The 15098-nt window shown below is 46.7% G+C and overlaps 1 protein-coding gene across 7 annotated transcripts in view; it reads left to right on the top strand.

The window, feature by feature from the left end:
• The window catches only part of Zc3hav1 (zinc finger CCCH-type containing, antiviral 1), a 68439-nt gene that overhangs the window by 14388 nt on the left and 38953 nt on the right, over positions 1-15098 (top strand). For 5 of the 7 annotated variants that reach the window (NM_001398725.1, XM_087656090.1, NM_173045.3 and 2 more), the window contains 5 exon segments: positions 1192-1327; positions 6352-6604; positions 11067-12077; positions 12341-12436; positions 13541-13664. In NM_001398725.1, coding sequence (NP_001385654.1) covers positions 1192-1327; positions 6352-6604; positions 11067-12077; positions 12341-12436; positions 13541-13664 — 1620 coding nt within the window. 7 annotated transcript variants of the gene reach the window in all.

Below are 15098 nucleotides of genomic sequence, written 5' to 3'. Positions count from 1 at the left end.
GCACTCAGGAGACAGAGGTAGGCGGATCTCTGAGTTTGAGACCAGCCTGGTCTACAGAGTGAGTTCTAGGACAGCCGAGGCTACACAGAAAAACCCTGTCTCAAAACAATAACAACAACAACAACAACAACAACAAAACAAAAAACAAAAACACCCCAATAACTATAAAAGAATAAATAAAAAATAGAATAAAAATGTACCCCTCCTGATTGAGCTGTTTGGTAAATATATCTTTATTATTATTTATTTGGGGTTTTTTTGTTTGTTTGTTTGGTTTGGTTTTTTGTTTTGCTTTGTTTTTTGTTTTTGAGATAGGGTCTCTCTTTGTGACCCTGGGTGTCCTGGAGCTGTCTATGTAGACAGAGATGGCTTCAAAATTACAAAGATCCTCCCATCTATGCCTCTCAAACCCTGGATTTAATAGTATGTGCCACATACCCTACTTTTTTTTTAATTTATTATACCTTTACTTTCTTTTTTTTAACTCAGAGGCAGAGGCATGTAGATCACCATGAGTTTGAAACCAGCCTGGTTTTCATGGCAAGTTCTAGGCTGGTTGAGATATGTGTGTGTGTGTGTGTATATATATATATATACACACCCTGTTTTTGTTGTTTGTTTAAAGTATCTATTTGCGTATGTGCAATCAAACTGAGGTCATCGAGTTTGTTGGCAAACTTTTACCTTTACCCAGTGTGTCATCTGACTGGCACAGTGTACCTTTTAAAACTGTATTCTTTGTGTAGGATAGATTAGCCTATGTTAATTACCAAAGGAGACAGCATTGGTCTGTGCTGAGTCAAAGTTTAATGAACTGTTTTCTTTTTAATCTACTTCACACACGCCAAGCAGGTGCCCTAGCACTGAAGTCGAATCTTGCAGTTCAGTGTTTTAGGCTGGCATATGAAATAACGGACTTCAGCATGGTTTCTCACATCTCCACGCCCTGCTTATTTGTACCCTTCTCCCTGTGCCCTTCCCTGCTCCCCTGCGCCCTCTTGGTAATCCCTTTCTTCTCCCCAACAATTCCCCCTTCTGTATCCTCTTTCCTCCTCCCCCTCTGATTAGAACTCAGAGATGCCTCTCTCCTGGCCCACTTTCTACATCCATGTCATGTGAATATGGCTGCCTTCTGGTTTTTTCATTTCATTATGAAGTACAAACACTGATGGTTGTCCTCCTTCCTTCCAGGAACCTCTGCAAATATTCTCACGATGTTCTCTCGGAACAGAACTTCCAGATCCTGAAGAATCATGAGCTCTCTGGGCTTAACCAAGAGGAGCTAGCTTGCCTCCTGGTCCAAAGCGACCCTTTTTTCCTGCCCGAGGTAGGTCCTGGTTCTCACTTTAAACACCAGGCGAGAGAATTATGTGCAAGACAGGCATGCTGTGCACACCTTTAATCTCAGCACTCTTGGGTGGCAGATCTATTTGAGTTTGAGGCTAGCCTTGTCTACGTAACAAGTTCTAGGCCAGCCAAGGCTACTTGGTGAGACCCTGTCTCAACAAATAAAAGAAGAATTTGGGTACACATGCCTCCTTCACTAGGCTGCCCAGGGATTCCACTGTGAACAAGGACGGGTTAAGGACATGATGGTAGCTGGACTGGTTAAGGCTTTTACATCAGGGTAGCCTTGGGATCGAAGCTGGAAAGATGCCTGGGAGATGCAGGTACAGGTTGTGCCACTGTTCCAGAGACTCCTACCGTAAATTCAGTGATTAGGAAAATATACTTTAAGCTTTTTTCTCCTTGATAGCCTCATCATGGGTCTGTAGGCTATAGTCTAGACGCCAAACCTGGACTAAAACCAGTCTAGAAACAGTCTATTGGAACGTAGACGTGGAGACGAGTAAACAGTTTTTCTGTTGCTGTTTTTCCCCTCTGGGTAGTTGCAAACAGAGACGGAATGGCCAGAAGAGCCTAAAGTGTTTACTGTGGACCGTCACAGAACTATGGTACCTCTGGATCCTTCATGGATCCCGGCGAGCAGATACACAGCATGGTCGGGTAGAGGGTCCAACACCTTTTTGCAAGACTCGTGCTAGTGAGTTAGCGCCTGTTGTCTTCAGCATGTGGCTTCCATCTCTTAGTACAGGGATTTCTCACTGGTCGCCACTTTTTAGTCAGTAGGATTGTAGAAGGGAAGTTGAAGTTGAACAGTTTTAGTTTATCTTTTAGAAAATTGGGCGCGGCGTGTAGCACATCTGCTCACATCTCATTGGCCAGTGCTTGTCACATGGTCATATTAGCTGAGAGGGGGGCGGAGAAATGTAGTTTCCGGCAGAGTTGAGTAGCTGGCTGTCAAGGACTTCTATTAGTAAAGGAAAGACCTTCTATTAGTAGAGGAAAGACCATGGTAGATAAGTGAAGTCTCATCTGCGTAGGCTTACAGAGTGGAGAGTCGGTTGATGTTGCTCCAGGGACCATGTCTGACCCGAGAAAAACCCCTGAGTGTATCCTTGAGTGTATCCACAATACAAAGTCATACCAGCCTCACACAAAACGGGAGACAGAGCAAAACCGGAAAGGGGAGAAGAAAGACAGGAAGGAGCAGAAGACAGACAGGGAGACGGAGCAACACAGGAACGGGTGGAAGGGTAAAAGCGATTGGCAGCTATCAAGAAGGTTGGAGTTCTGTTAGATAAGACAGGCTAGCCAGTGGAGATTTATTTCTTGAGGATCTGACCATTTTGGGACATTTAAAGACTTGGCACAACAGGTGATTTTTGAGGTGTCCCCTGAGCTCCAGGAGCGCGGAAGGCAGGGCGTGGCGTAAGAGTGGGTTGATGGGGAGAAGACATGCTTTCTCCTTTCCCAGCTCCAGGTCTTCCTTAGGTGCTTAGAATGCTCTGCTCCACTTCTATCTCTTTCCTCCCTCCCTGCTCCCCTTCTTTCCCCTCCTCTTCCCTAGAGTGGGATGTTCTCAGTCCCCTTAGCATCGCTCAGCATCCCGGACTCTGCCTCTAACTTCCTGTGCAACCTTGGACAAAGCTTCAAACCCTCTGGTGCCATTGGTTGTTTTACATCAGCTAAGATTTAGAAGTGCCTGCAAGCATCGGGGACTATGTGAAATACTGAATAAAACAGTGAACAAGATACACTTCCCTGTCCTAAAAAAAAAATTATTGGGTGCAAAAGTAGTTTTTGGAGGGTGTCTTAGGGTTTTATTGCCGTGAACAGACACCATGACCAATTCGAGTCTTATAAAGGACAACATTTAACTGGGGCTGGCTTACAGGTTCAGAGGTTCAGTCCATTATCATCAAGGCAGGAACATGGCAGCATCCAGGCAGGCTTGGTTTTATATCTTCATCCGAAGGAAGCCAGGAACAGACTGAGCTACTGCACGCAGCTAGGAGGAGGGGTCTCCAAGCCCACCCCCCACAGTGACAGGCTTCCTCCAACAAGGCCACACCTTCTAATAGTGCCACTTCCTGGGCCAAATATATGCAAACCACCACAGAGGGTTTCTCTTCAATAACTGCAGAGGGTTTCTATGCCCAGTTAGCCTGTTTAGCTCTTGAATAAATGACACAGGAACCTGCTATTTTTATTAACAAACTTCACGAACTAAGATGGGCAGGTTCTGAGGACTCGGGGACTAGGCTACTACTACCCAGCTATGCCATCTGGTCTTGCCCTGGCTTGCTCTGGTCCACGAGTGTCCTCATGTCTGCTTTCTTATCGTGACCACATGGTGAATCCTCCTGGTCCATCCCCATGGTCTCTCCACCTCTCTGTTCCTCTTTTTCATCTCATCCTTCCCTGTTCTCTTCTGCCCAGCTGACTGGCCGATCAGCACTTTAATTAACCAATCAGAGGTGATGGGAAGCAACCTTTACACATCATTGATACAGGATATCGGTAATGATGACAGTGCCAACATTCTGATTGCAACCACATCTCTGGGCACAGCAATTAGCATCTGAATACACTGAATACACAGTGCATAAAAACATCCCCTAACAGTTGGGGACAGGGAGATGTCTCTCAGCCTGACGGTCTTTGTTCAATCCCCTGCACCCACATGATAGAAGGAGAGAACTGATCCCCCTAAGTTGTCCTTTTTGTACCTCAAAAATGTCCTGAAACTCACTCAACTGTCTAGCCTAAGCTAGTGAAGTCTTGATTCTCTTGCCTTAGCTGCTAGGTGCTAGGATTATAGACAATGTACCATACATTCTTGTTCTTGGGTATGTGATTTATTTGTTTGTTTGAGACAGGGGTCCGCTGTGTAGCTGGAACCCACAGAGATCCACCTGCCTCTGTCTCCCTAGTTGGGGTTAAAGGTATACACCACCTCACATGCTCTTTGTTTTGTTTTATTAGAGACAGATCACCCGATGTAGCCCAGGCTAGCCTTGAACAAACGTACTCTCTCCACCTCTTGAGGGCTCATAGTAGTAGACATGTACTATTACGCTTGGCGTACCTGCTACTGGGAGTTGAACCCAGGGCCCTGTGCCACAAGCCAGCCACTGGATTACGACTGTGTGTCCAGGTGATGCTTATGGCCCAGTTACCACGCTTTAAGAACTGTGGTCTAGAATTAGATTCTGTAGCACTTATGCACTGGATCTGGTTTTAGAAGCTACTGATGTGACTCTTATCACTATTCTCGGAGTCAGCCTTTGTCTCTGCATCCAGACTCATTCCAGAGGTCCAGGCAGACCTGGTTTATGCAACCTATTGAACTAAACATCTTCATCTTTCAGACTCCTGCAAGGTCAGGCTAATCACTAATCACTAATCACTTTCTTCATCTAGTGGCTGAGACACTTGCCTCATACTCCTTACTTTCTACAATACGGTCTTACACTTCGTCACTCTGCCTCACAACAGATGTTTGGTAGGCAGACAGAACAAATATTCTCCTTCTGCTGTTGAAAAGGAAACAGAAACTAGAAGGTCACTGGGACTGTGAGGTCACCCAGCTGCTTCTAGGGCCTTGGCCTTTAAAGCAGCCTCTGTAAGTCCTGATTGCAACATCCCTGTCTTTAGAGTGCAGATGTGTTGGTTTGGAGCAGCGGTTCACAAATTTCCTAACGCTGGGTCCCTTTAGTGCAGTTCTCATGTTGTGGTGACCCCCGACCATAAAGTTATTTCATTGCTACCTCATGATGGTAGTTCTGCTGCTGCTATGAATCTTATCCTGATATGTGACCGTCCCCATCCCCACCTCCACCCCCACTCCGGAAAGGGATCATGACCCATAGGTTGTTTAGATAGTAGGTAAGGACTTCCTTTCTGAGTTGGACATAGTGGTGTGTGCCTGCAACCCCCACCACTTGGGAGGTCAGGGAAGGAGGATTATAAATTGAAGTCTGGAGTGTGCTACATGACGAGTCCCTGTGTCAAAAACCTGAAAACAAGGCTAAGCAGCACAGTGGTGTGCTCCTTTAACTCTGGCTAACAAGCAAAACCAAAGTGGGAGGGGTGTGCGCACCTTTACCCCAGTTCCTGGGAGGCAGAGGCAGGTGGACCTCTTCAGAGTTCAGAGGTTAAGAGGTCCTGAGTTCAATTCCCAGCAACCGCATGGTGGCTCATAATCATCTATAATGTGATATGGTGCCCTCTTCTGGCCTTCAGCCATACATGCAGGCAGAATAAATCTTTAAAAAAAAAAAAAAAGGGTTCACACCCCTCCTCCTTCCTACTCCTCCACCCCTCACATACAAAGCATTCAAAAAGGTCCTACTATGGCTCTCAGAGACAAATGGCAAAATCCCAATGTTGCAGATAGGACACACATGTCCTTTCAACTGTAGAGTAAGTTGGGATCCAAACTAGACTTCCTCTTTGGTGCTCCCTTACGATGGCCTGTGTGTATGCCATTTGAGTTTGATTCTTCCAGGAATTGTCAGGAATTCTTCCAGGAACTTTATCCCCTTACGTTTCTTTTCTTTTAAAGATTTATTTATTTATTTTGTATATGAGTACACTGTAGCTGTCTTCAGACACACCAGAAGAGGGCATCGGATTCCATTACGGGTGGTTGTGAGCCACCATGTGGTTGCTGGGATTTGAACTCAGGACCTCTGGAAGAGCAGTCAGTGCTCTTAACCACTGAGCCACCTCTCCAGCCCAGTTTCTTTTCTTTTAAATGCAAGGTTTTTGTACTGAATTCGTGATCCTCTTTGCCTCAGCCTCTTGAGCACTGGGTTACAATTCTTCTTTGGACTCTCCTATCCCCAAATAAGTCACCTGTTGAATCCATTTCATCAGACTAGGGCGAGCATGCATTGTCTCCCGAGACACGCCTCCTCTTTATGGGAAACGGGGCTTGTGCATTCCTTAGCAGGCGGGCGGACCCAGCTGTTCTTGCCCCATTGTTCTTTCTTTCTTCTCTAGATATGCAAGAGTTACAAAGGAGAGGGCCGAAAACAGACCTGTGGGCAGCCACAGCCATGCGAGAGACTCCACATCTGTGAGCACTTCACCCGGGGCAACTGCAGTTACCTCAACTGTCTCAGGTCTCACAACCTGATGGACAGAAAGGTGTTGACCATCATGAGGGAGCACGGGCTGAGTCCTGATGTGGTCCAGAACATCCAGGACATCTGCAACAACAAACACGCCAGGAGGAACCCGCCTGGCACGAGAGGTATGCCCTTTTCCTTTTTAATTGCGTGACTTGGCAAGTGGGGCATGGTAAGTAACACCTTAACATCCTAGCACTCAGGAGACCGAGGCAGGCGGATCTCTGAGTTCGAGGCCAGCCTTCCCTGTACAGTGAGTGAGCTCTAGGACAGCCAGGGCTACACAGAGAAACCTCATCTCAATAAACATGCAAGCAAACACACACAAAAAGAAGAAAGAAAAATTGCAAGGAAAGAAATCTGCCTGTAAGGTCTCAACTTCGTTATCTGCATAGCACCACTAAATACGATTGAAGTAATGATCTGCATGCAGTTTTAAGAGTGGCTATATTCCCTCACTTTAGAAGAGCTTATCATAGTCCGGTGGTGGCAGCACACACTTCTATGTATAACAAACATCCCAGCACTCAGGAGGCAGAGGCAGGAGGATCTCTGAGTTGGACAGCAGCCTGTTCTACAGAGCTAGTTCCGGGACATCCAGGGCTACAGAGAGAAACCCTGTCTCAAAAAAAAAAAAGTTTGCCTGGGGGTGGGGCATGTGTGCATTCATTAATTCCAGCACTTTGGAGAACGAGGCCAGCCTGGTCTATATAGAGAGACTTTGTCTGAGAAGCCAAACAGTTATTTTGATATTTTATTTTTGTCCTTGAAGCTTTTTTTTTAAATGGGAATCAAAAACATTTTTTGAAATTCAGAAATTTTTAGCCTTGGTCCAGTTGTTTAGTCTTGTTCTCTGTGTGTGCATTCGCACACTGGTGCACATGGATTGTTCTTAATGACAACTGTTTATTTATTTCGTGTGGAAGTCAGGACAGTTTTCAGGAGTCGGTTCCCCTTCTGTCTTACAAGTCCTAGGGATGAGCTCAGGGTGGTGACTGGGAGTCATCTTTCCAGCCAATCACATACTCTTGATTATTTGTTTTAAGACAGAATCTCACTGTGTGGTACTAGCTGGACAGGACCTCACTAGATAGACCAGGCTAGCCTCAGCTCACATGGCGATGCTTGCCTGTCTCCTGAGTGCTGGGATTGAAGGCATGCACCACAGTGCCCGGCTCACGTTGCACGTTTTGTGGTTAAAGCATCTGTCTGCTGTGTGTATGGATGCGTTGTGATATTTTTACACGCGTCCATCGATGCGTTCTCCAAAACTGTCCTCCTATAAATATTTTATCATCTTAAAAGTTGTGCGTATGTGTGTGGGAGCTGAGGTGGGTGTGTGCATTTGAGTGCAGGTTACTGCAGAGGCCAGAGGTGTCAGCTGTCCCTGGAGATGGAGTTATAAGCAGTTGTGGGCAACCCAACATGGCTTTGTAAAAGCAGCAAGCTTTTTAAAGCAGTGATCTACCTCCCCAGCCCCTTTCTCTTTGAGACTTCATAATGGCCCATACTGTGGTGTTACCTCATCTTGCTTGTTCAATCATTGCTTGATGGACAGTGGTTTGTTTCTACACAGTAACCACCTCAGGAATAGCGCCACTGTGAATGTGGGTGCGCAAATGGTGCCTTGAGACACTTCCTCTGGCTTTTTCAGGAGCATAACAAGAAGCCCATTTCTAGATCATTCCGATGCGTTGGGTGTTTCGAGGAGCTGCCATGCTGCTTTCCATAGCAGCTCTGCTGATTTCCTTCCTCCGGCCCAGTCCCATCCTCCATCCCCAAGACACAGGATTCACTTTACTTCACTCAGTCCAGAGCGTTGATGAAACAGCCGTCCTAAGGGATAAGAAACGATACTGTTTCTTAAGCATTTTCATATAACATACCGTGGTACTGACCTGAAAACCTTTGTCTTTTAATTTAAACTAAATTAAATTATTGTCTTAGTTAGGGCCACTATTGCTGTGATGAAACACTGTGACCAAAGCAACTTGGGGAGGAAAGGGTTTATTTATTTGCCTTACACTTGCACACATCACGCTGTTCATCACGGAAGGAAGTCAGGGCAGGAACTCAAGCAGAGCAGGGACTCAGAGGCCAGAAGCTGATGTAGAGACCATGGAGGTGTGCTGCTTACTGGCCTACTCACCCTTCCTTCCTCCCTCCTTCCCTCCCTCCCTTCCTTTCTTCCTTTTTTCTTTTTATCTTTTTTTTTTTGAGACAGGGTTACTCTGAGTACCTAGCTGTCCTCAAACTCCATCTGGAGGCCAGGCTAGCCTCAAATACAGTGATCCACCTGTCTCTACCTTCCTAGTGCTGGGTTTAATGGTGTATGCCACCATGGACCAGCTCAGCCTGCTTTCTTATAGAACCCAGAACTACCAGCCTAGGGGTAGAAACACCCACAGTGGACGGGGCCCTCCCTTATCAATCATTAATTAAGAAAATGCCCCACGGCTGGGTCTTATTGAGGCATCTTTTTCAGTTGAGGTTCCCGCCTCTCAGAAAACTCTAGCTTGTGTCAAGTTGACATAAGACACAACTGTACTTTTTTTTTTTTTCGGAGCTGGGGACCGAACCCAGGGCCTTGCGCTTCCTAGGCAAGCGCTCTACCACTGAGCTAAATCCCCAACCCCACAACTGTACTATTTATTTATTTCGTGTGTGTGTATAGCCATATGAGTGGAGATCAGAGGACAACTTACAGAAGTTCTCTCTTTCCCCAGATTAACCCCAAGTCATTCAGGCTTGGTGGTTTTTATCCACGGAGCCATCTCACTGGCTCTGCTTGTCTTTGTAGAGTGGATAGAGTAGAGGCCAAATTTATGAAGGGAGTAGAATCCCTGACTCTAAGATGCTTCAACGAAGCTACATCTCCTTGTACTTGGAGAACAGTGTGTAATTAACAGGAGACTTTGGCCCAGAACCTGTCATCGTTATTCCTTCCTCACAGCGAAACTATGAATGGTGGTGGGTTTGTTATTTATTAATCTTACTTAGGGTAAGGAAACAAACGAGTGTTGTGTCAGGCAGCTTTAAATCACACTTAGAAGGCCAGACAGTGCTGTGAAGATTCCACCGAAAGCCAGGTTTTCGAGCCGAGCACACGTATGCCCGTCTTTCACGCCACCGCGCTCTGAACAGAGTGTCTTCAGAGGTCTGTGAGCAGCCCACAGTGTGTGGGAGAGATGTGAATATTATTGTCACTTCCAGTTAGGCTGTGCAGTTAGACATCGTGACGGGGGAGGCTTGCTTCTGCTACATTACTGCTGACCCCTTTCCTCTACCAGGACAGTACATAAACACACACCACCCCGCCTACACCCACCACCCCGCCTTACACCCACCACCCCGCCTACACCCGCACCTTTCCAATGCCTTCCCGAAACAGACAGACTTCACACACCAGGTCACTCCTGCCGGCTTCACTGCTTCCTAGCAGATAGGACTTTTCTAGAGAGAAGACGCTGCTTCAGCAGTGTTTCTAGGTTTCTTTTTTTCCTCTTCAATATTCATAGTGTAGGGTAGGCTAGCCTAGAACTTGCTGCATAGCCAAGGCTGGACCCCTGCCTCAGCATCCCAAGCACTGTAATTATAGGCACGAGCAGCCCCGACTGCCTTCAATTTCGGCTCTTCATAATAAGTTTGGGCACTTGTTGTGGTAAATATTAATTGGGGGTTTCTACTCTACCTTAAATCATTTAGTTTCCAAATACAAAACTTATATTTATAATAAGCCTTAAAGCACTAGAGCTGGGCAGATATCAAACCTCTGTGCTCTTTTGTCTACTTCCCTGTCAATAACACTGAGATACAACTTGTCATGTTCCCCCTGGGCCGCTCCTACTCCAGCGGGCTGGCCCTCGTGGCCTTGTGCTCATGTCGAGATCCGCCTACCCCATGGTTCCTTCTCTCAGTCTCAGACCCCAAACCTGGGAACCTAAGACCCGCCCACCTCTCTCCTGCCCAGGCCCTAGTCGTAAGCGTCTTTATTCACACAGTAGTTTTAAATTAAGGGTTTAGGTTTTGCACAACAAAAGCTGTAAGATTCACTGTCTGGAGGCAACTAGACCATTACTGTACACAGCAACAACCAAACCTCAGGAGGCACTGAGGGAGCTAGAGGAAGAAGCCTGGGAAGCTCGTGGCTTAGGTGAAGTCTTTGCTTGATCTCAGCAGTCTTTTACCGGCTGGTTTCAGTGTCAGAAATGCCTGTTCAGGAACCCAGATCACACTGAGTGACATCTCTGCCACTTCTCTCCTTTGCTGCACTTCAGCTGTCATTCACTGTCGTAATGAACACTAACTCAGGACTAGAGTCAGGAGACACCCCACCTGGGGTCTTGGGGAATGGAGTTCTCACTAAGTTCTAGGATCGGCTAGAAGAGCTTTGGGGTCCTCCCTTGTCTTAGCCACGTATTGCTGTTGCCGTGGACTCTGCCAGGTTGCAGGTTCAGCCTACGGTTTGCAGCCACCAGTTAGAAATCTCCTATGATAGAACTCACTTACAAGGCTGGACAAACAGAGAGAACATAGAGGTAGGAACTGACCTGAGCTTCAATTTTCTCTTTGGGTTTCTCTTTCCAGCTGCCCATCCACACCGCAGAGGCGGCGCACACAGAGACAGAAGCAAAAGCAGAGACCGCTTCCTTCACAACAGTCTAGAATTTCTCTCACCTGTTGTCTCACCTCTGGGATCTGGTCCGCCTAGCCCAGATGTCACCAGCTGTAAAGATTCCCTGGAGGATGTGTCTGTGGATGTCACCCAGAAGTTCAAGTACTTGGGGACGCATGACCGTGCGCAGCTCTCCCCAGTCTCATCTAAGGCTGCTGGTGTTCAAGGACCCAGTCAAATGAGAGCAAGCCAGGAGTTTTCAGAGGATGGGAATCTAGATGACATATTTTCTAGGAATCGTTCTGATTCATCATCAAGTCGAGCCTCCGCTGCCAAGGTGGCACAAAGAAATGAAGCTGTGGCCATGAAAATGGGCATGGAGGTCAAGGGCAAGAAGGAGGCTCCAGACATCGATCGGGTCCCATTTTTAAATAGTTATATTGATGGGGTGACCATGGAAAAAGCATCGGTCTCAGGAATTCCAGGCAAAAAGTTCACAGCCAATGATCTGGAAAATTTGCTATTACTTAACGACACTTGGAAGAATGTGGCTAAGCCCCAGGATCTGCAGACCACAGGCAGAATCACTGACAGTGGCCAAGACAAGGCATTCCTGCAGAATAAATATGGAGGAAACCCAGTGTGGGCAAGTGCATCCACCCATAATGCCCCAAATGGCTCTAGTCAAATTATGGATGAAACTCCTAATGTCTCTAAAAGTAGTACCAGTGGTTTTGCCATAAAACCAGCAATTGCTGGAGGAAAAGAAGCAGTCTATTCTGGAGTTCAGAGTCCGAGAAGCCAGGTCCTAGCTGTGCCTGGGGAGACTACTACCCCTGTACAGAGCAACAGGCTGCCTCAGTCGCCTCTGTCTTCCTCAAGCCACAGAGCTGCAGCCTCTGGGAGCCCTGGCAAGAACTCCACCCATACCTCTGTGAGCCCAGCCATCGAGTCTTCAAGGATGACATCAGACCCCGATGAGTGTAAGTGGCCTAGGGGACTCGCAAGGCTTGAGTGCACAGGGAAAGACAAACGCAACACCATGGCATTGAATCACCTACCTGAGAATTGCTGTCATTTCTTAGCCTCCGGTACCCTGGTGTCCACAATTCATTCTACAGAGGGGCTGTGCAGGCTCTCAGGAGCATCCTGAATCCAGGGATGCCCATGAGTGTGGACCCCCTTATGACATCTTCCTCAGTGAGGCCGGATTCCCCATTTCTGATATACATTGTTTGTTTTGCAGATCTCCTACGCTACATCCTAAATCCTTTATTTAGGATGGATAATCATGGCCCGAAGGAAATCTGTCAGGACCATCTGTACAAGGGCTGTCAACAGAGTAAGTAAGCCGCATCCCTGTAAGATGTCTTTAGCCGCCGTGGAAGCTGCTGCTGTGCGCGTGGTGCACATCAGTACTCACTGGAGAGCATGCTGTCGCTTTTGAGTGATCTAGGGAATTGGATCATAGGGTGATCTGTTTAATGTTTGGAGAAGACATTTCCATCGTGGCTCAGCTATTTTTCTAGTCCCTCCCCTTTTACTCCTTTCCTCTTGCTGTCTCTTCAGTCTTTTTTTTTTTTTTTAATCTTTTACAATATTTTGTGTGTGTGTGTGTGTGTAGTGCAGTTTTTATTTTCATAAACACACCTATTACCCCCTCTCATTCCTGTCCCTCACTCCCTGAACCATCCCCTTTTCCAACAAGCCCTCCAACAAGTGTGTTCGTTTTTTGTTTTTTTTTTTTTTAATGACCCACTGTGTTTAATCAAGATGGCTTGCATAAGCACAAGTGTGGGGCAATTGGCATCTGAAATATAAATTAAAAAATTATCCAATTAAAACAAAAACAAAAGCAAATGCATGGCACCTAATCCAAATTGGGTATCAGGTACCAGCCTAAGGAATTCACGATTCCAGTCAGATTGGAATGGAGTGAGAGCAGTTAGTGGGATTCATTCTAGAAGAGATGACTGTTAGGCTAAGACTTCAAAGGAAGACAAGGGCTGTCTATCCTAGAGAGCTCCTAGTCTCGGCCAGAAAAGGGTGCGGGTCCTCTGGAACTGGTGTCACAGATGGTTGTAAGAGGCCATGTGGGTGCTGGGACTCGATCCCAGGCCATCTGGAAGAGCAGCCAGCTAAGCCATCTCTCCAACCCAGATTTTATTTTCTAATGGGTTTCCGTGGGAACCAGAGTAAATGACACACAATCCAAACAGGGACCAAAGTGACGGGTGGGATAGCGTGGTCTTGACCGAAAAATCAGTAGTGGAGTTGAACAGTGATCTTGAATTGCTTAGGGGGGTTGGGGATTTAGCTCAGTGGTAGCGTGCTTGCCTAGCAACCGCAAGGCCCTGGGTTCGGTCCCCAGCTCTGGAAAAAAAAAAAAAAAAGAATTGCTTAGGAACCCCAGCACTTGACCGTAAAACCCTTCTTATCGCTCTAGGCCACTGCGACAGGAGTCACTTCCATCTGCCCTACCGGTGGCAGATGTTCGTATATACCACTTGGAGGGACTTCCAGGACATGGAGTCTATCGAACAGGCCTATTGTGATCCCCACGTTGAACTGTAAGTTGGTGGCTGCCCTCTAACTAGCGGGATCTGCAAGCTGAACAGGGGGCAGTTTCAAGCTCGGCCTGTGGTACACCAAGCTGCTTGGTGCTAGAGACTCTGGGAAGATTTAGTCACTCGAGTGACATAACAATGATGAGTGTTTGATCCATAGCCGTGTCTTGTGGAAAAGCACAGTACAGAGGTCAGCTCATACTCCTAATAGCGCACCACTATTAAAAACAGTAAAGGAGGCCAGGGAGATGGCTTAGCGCACGAAAGCGCTTGTCCCCAAAGCCTGACAACCTGGCTTTGCTCCCTGGAAGTCATAAAGAAACCAGATGAGGTGGCCCACACACTAGAAGCTGGTGGCCATTCAGCCCAGGGTATACCACATAACAAGAGAAAGAAGAAAGGCCCTGCTCCAGGAAGGCGAAAAGAGAGAACAGCTCTAGCAAACTGTCCTCTGCCTTCTAATTGTGTGTTGTGTTCTGTGTGTCTCACTTCTGGGACACTTGAGACAGGTGATTCTCAGCCTCACCTGCATGGTGAGTTCCAGGTCAGCAAGAGAGAGACCCTGTCTCAAAAAAAAAAAACAAAACAAAACCCATGATGGACTAAAGTTTGACCTCTAACCTTCCTGCACACATGTGCACATGCACACACACCCCCACACACAGTTTGAGTAAGTCTGTGGTCTAGTACAGACATTTGAATATGTACCTACAATTTTGCATGTGCCATCTCTGTGTTCTAGAGGCCTCTAAGAAGGTGCCTTGGATTTCTGCGTTTGCTGCCAGGGTTGGCGAGGGTGGTAGTCACATGACCACATTTACTTTTGGTGTGCAAGAAAGTGAATTTAGATAGATGTTCTGTGTTGCCGCATTCTGCCACTAGGGGGCGGCATTAGCGGTTCTCGTATGTAGATATGATTCTTTTTGCCTGGTGCTCTCCCCCTCTCCCTCCAACATTTCCTTCTTCATAAATCCAGCTCTCAATCTTGAAATTACTGGTGTTTAATTTTTGAGGAGGAGTTTGGAGCGTGGTAACTGGTGAAGTTCCTTCAGGTCCTAGCAACACACTGCAGGCTTTGTGAAGCCTGTCACTAGCTCTTCACCCACCATATAGGTGGGGAAACTGAGGCTTTGGCTCTTAAACAATGAGCCTGCAGCGCTAACTTTATTCAGAGACCATTAAAAAGTTTCTGAGGTTTTTTGGGGAAAAAAAAAAGTGGAATTTGTTGTGCTGGAGAGATGGCTCAGTGGTTAAAAGTGGTTAAGGACTGCTCTTCCAGAGGTTCTGAGTTCAATTCCCAGCAACAGCACGGTGGCTCACAACCATCTGTAGTGGGATCTGATGCCCTCTTCTGGTGTCTGAAGACAGCTACAGTGTACTTGTATAAAATAAATAAATCTTAAAAACAAACAAACAGAACAGCAGCTCTCAAGCTTT

Source organism: Rattus norvegicus, chromosome 4 (genome assembly GCF_021556685.1).
Source record: "Rattus norvegicus strain SHRSP/BbbUtx chromosome 4, alternate assembly SHRSP_T2T, whole genome shotgun sequence".
NCBI lineage: Eukaryota > Metazoa > Chordata > Mammalia > Rodentia > Muridae > Rattus > Rattus norvegicus.
This window is presented reverse-complemented; position numbering and strand designations above follow the sequence as displayed.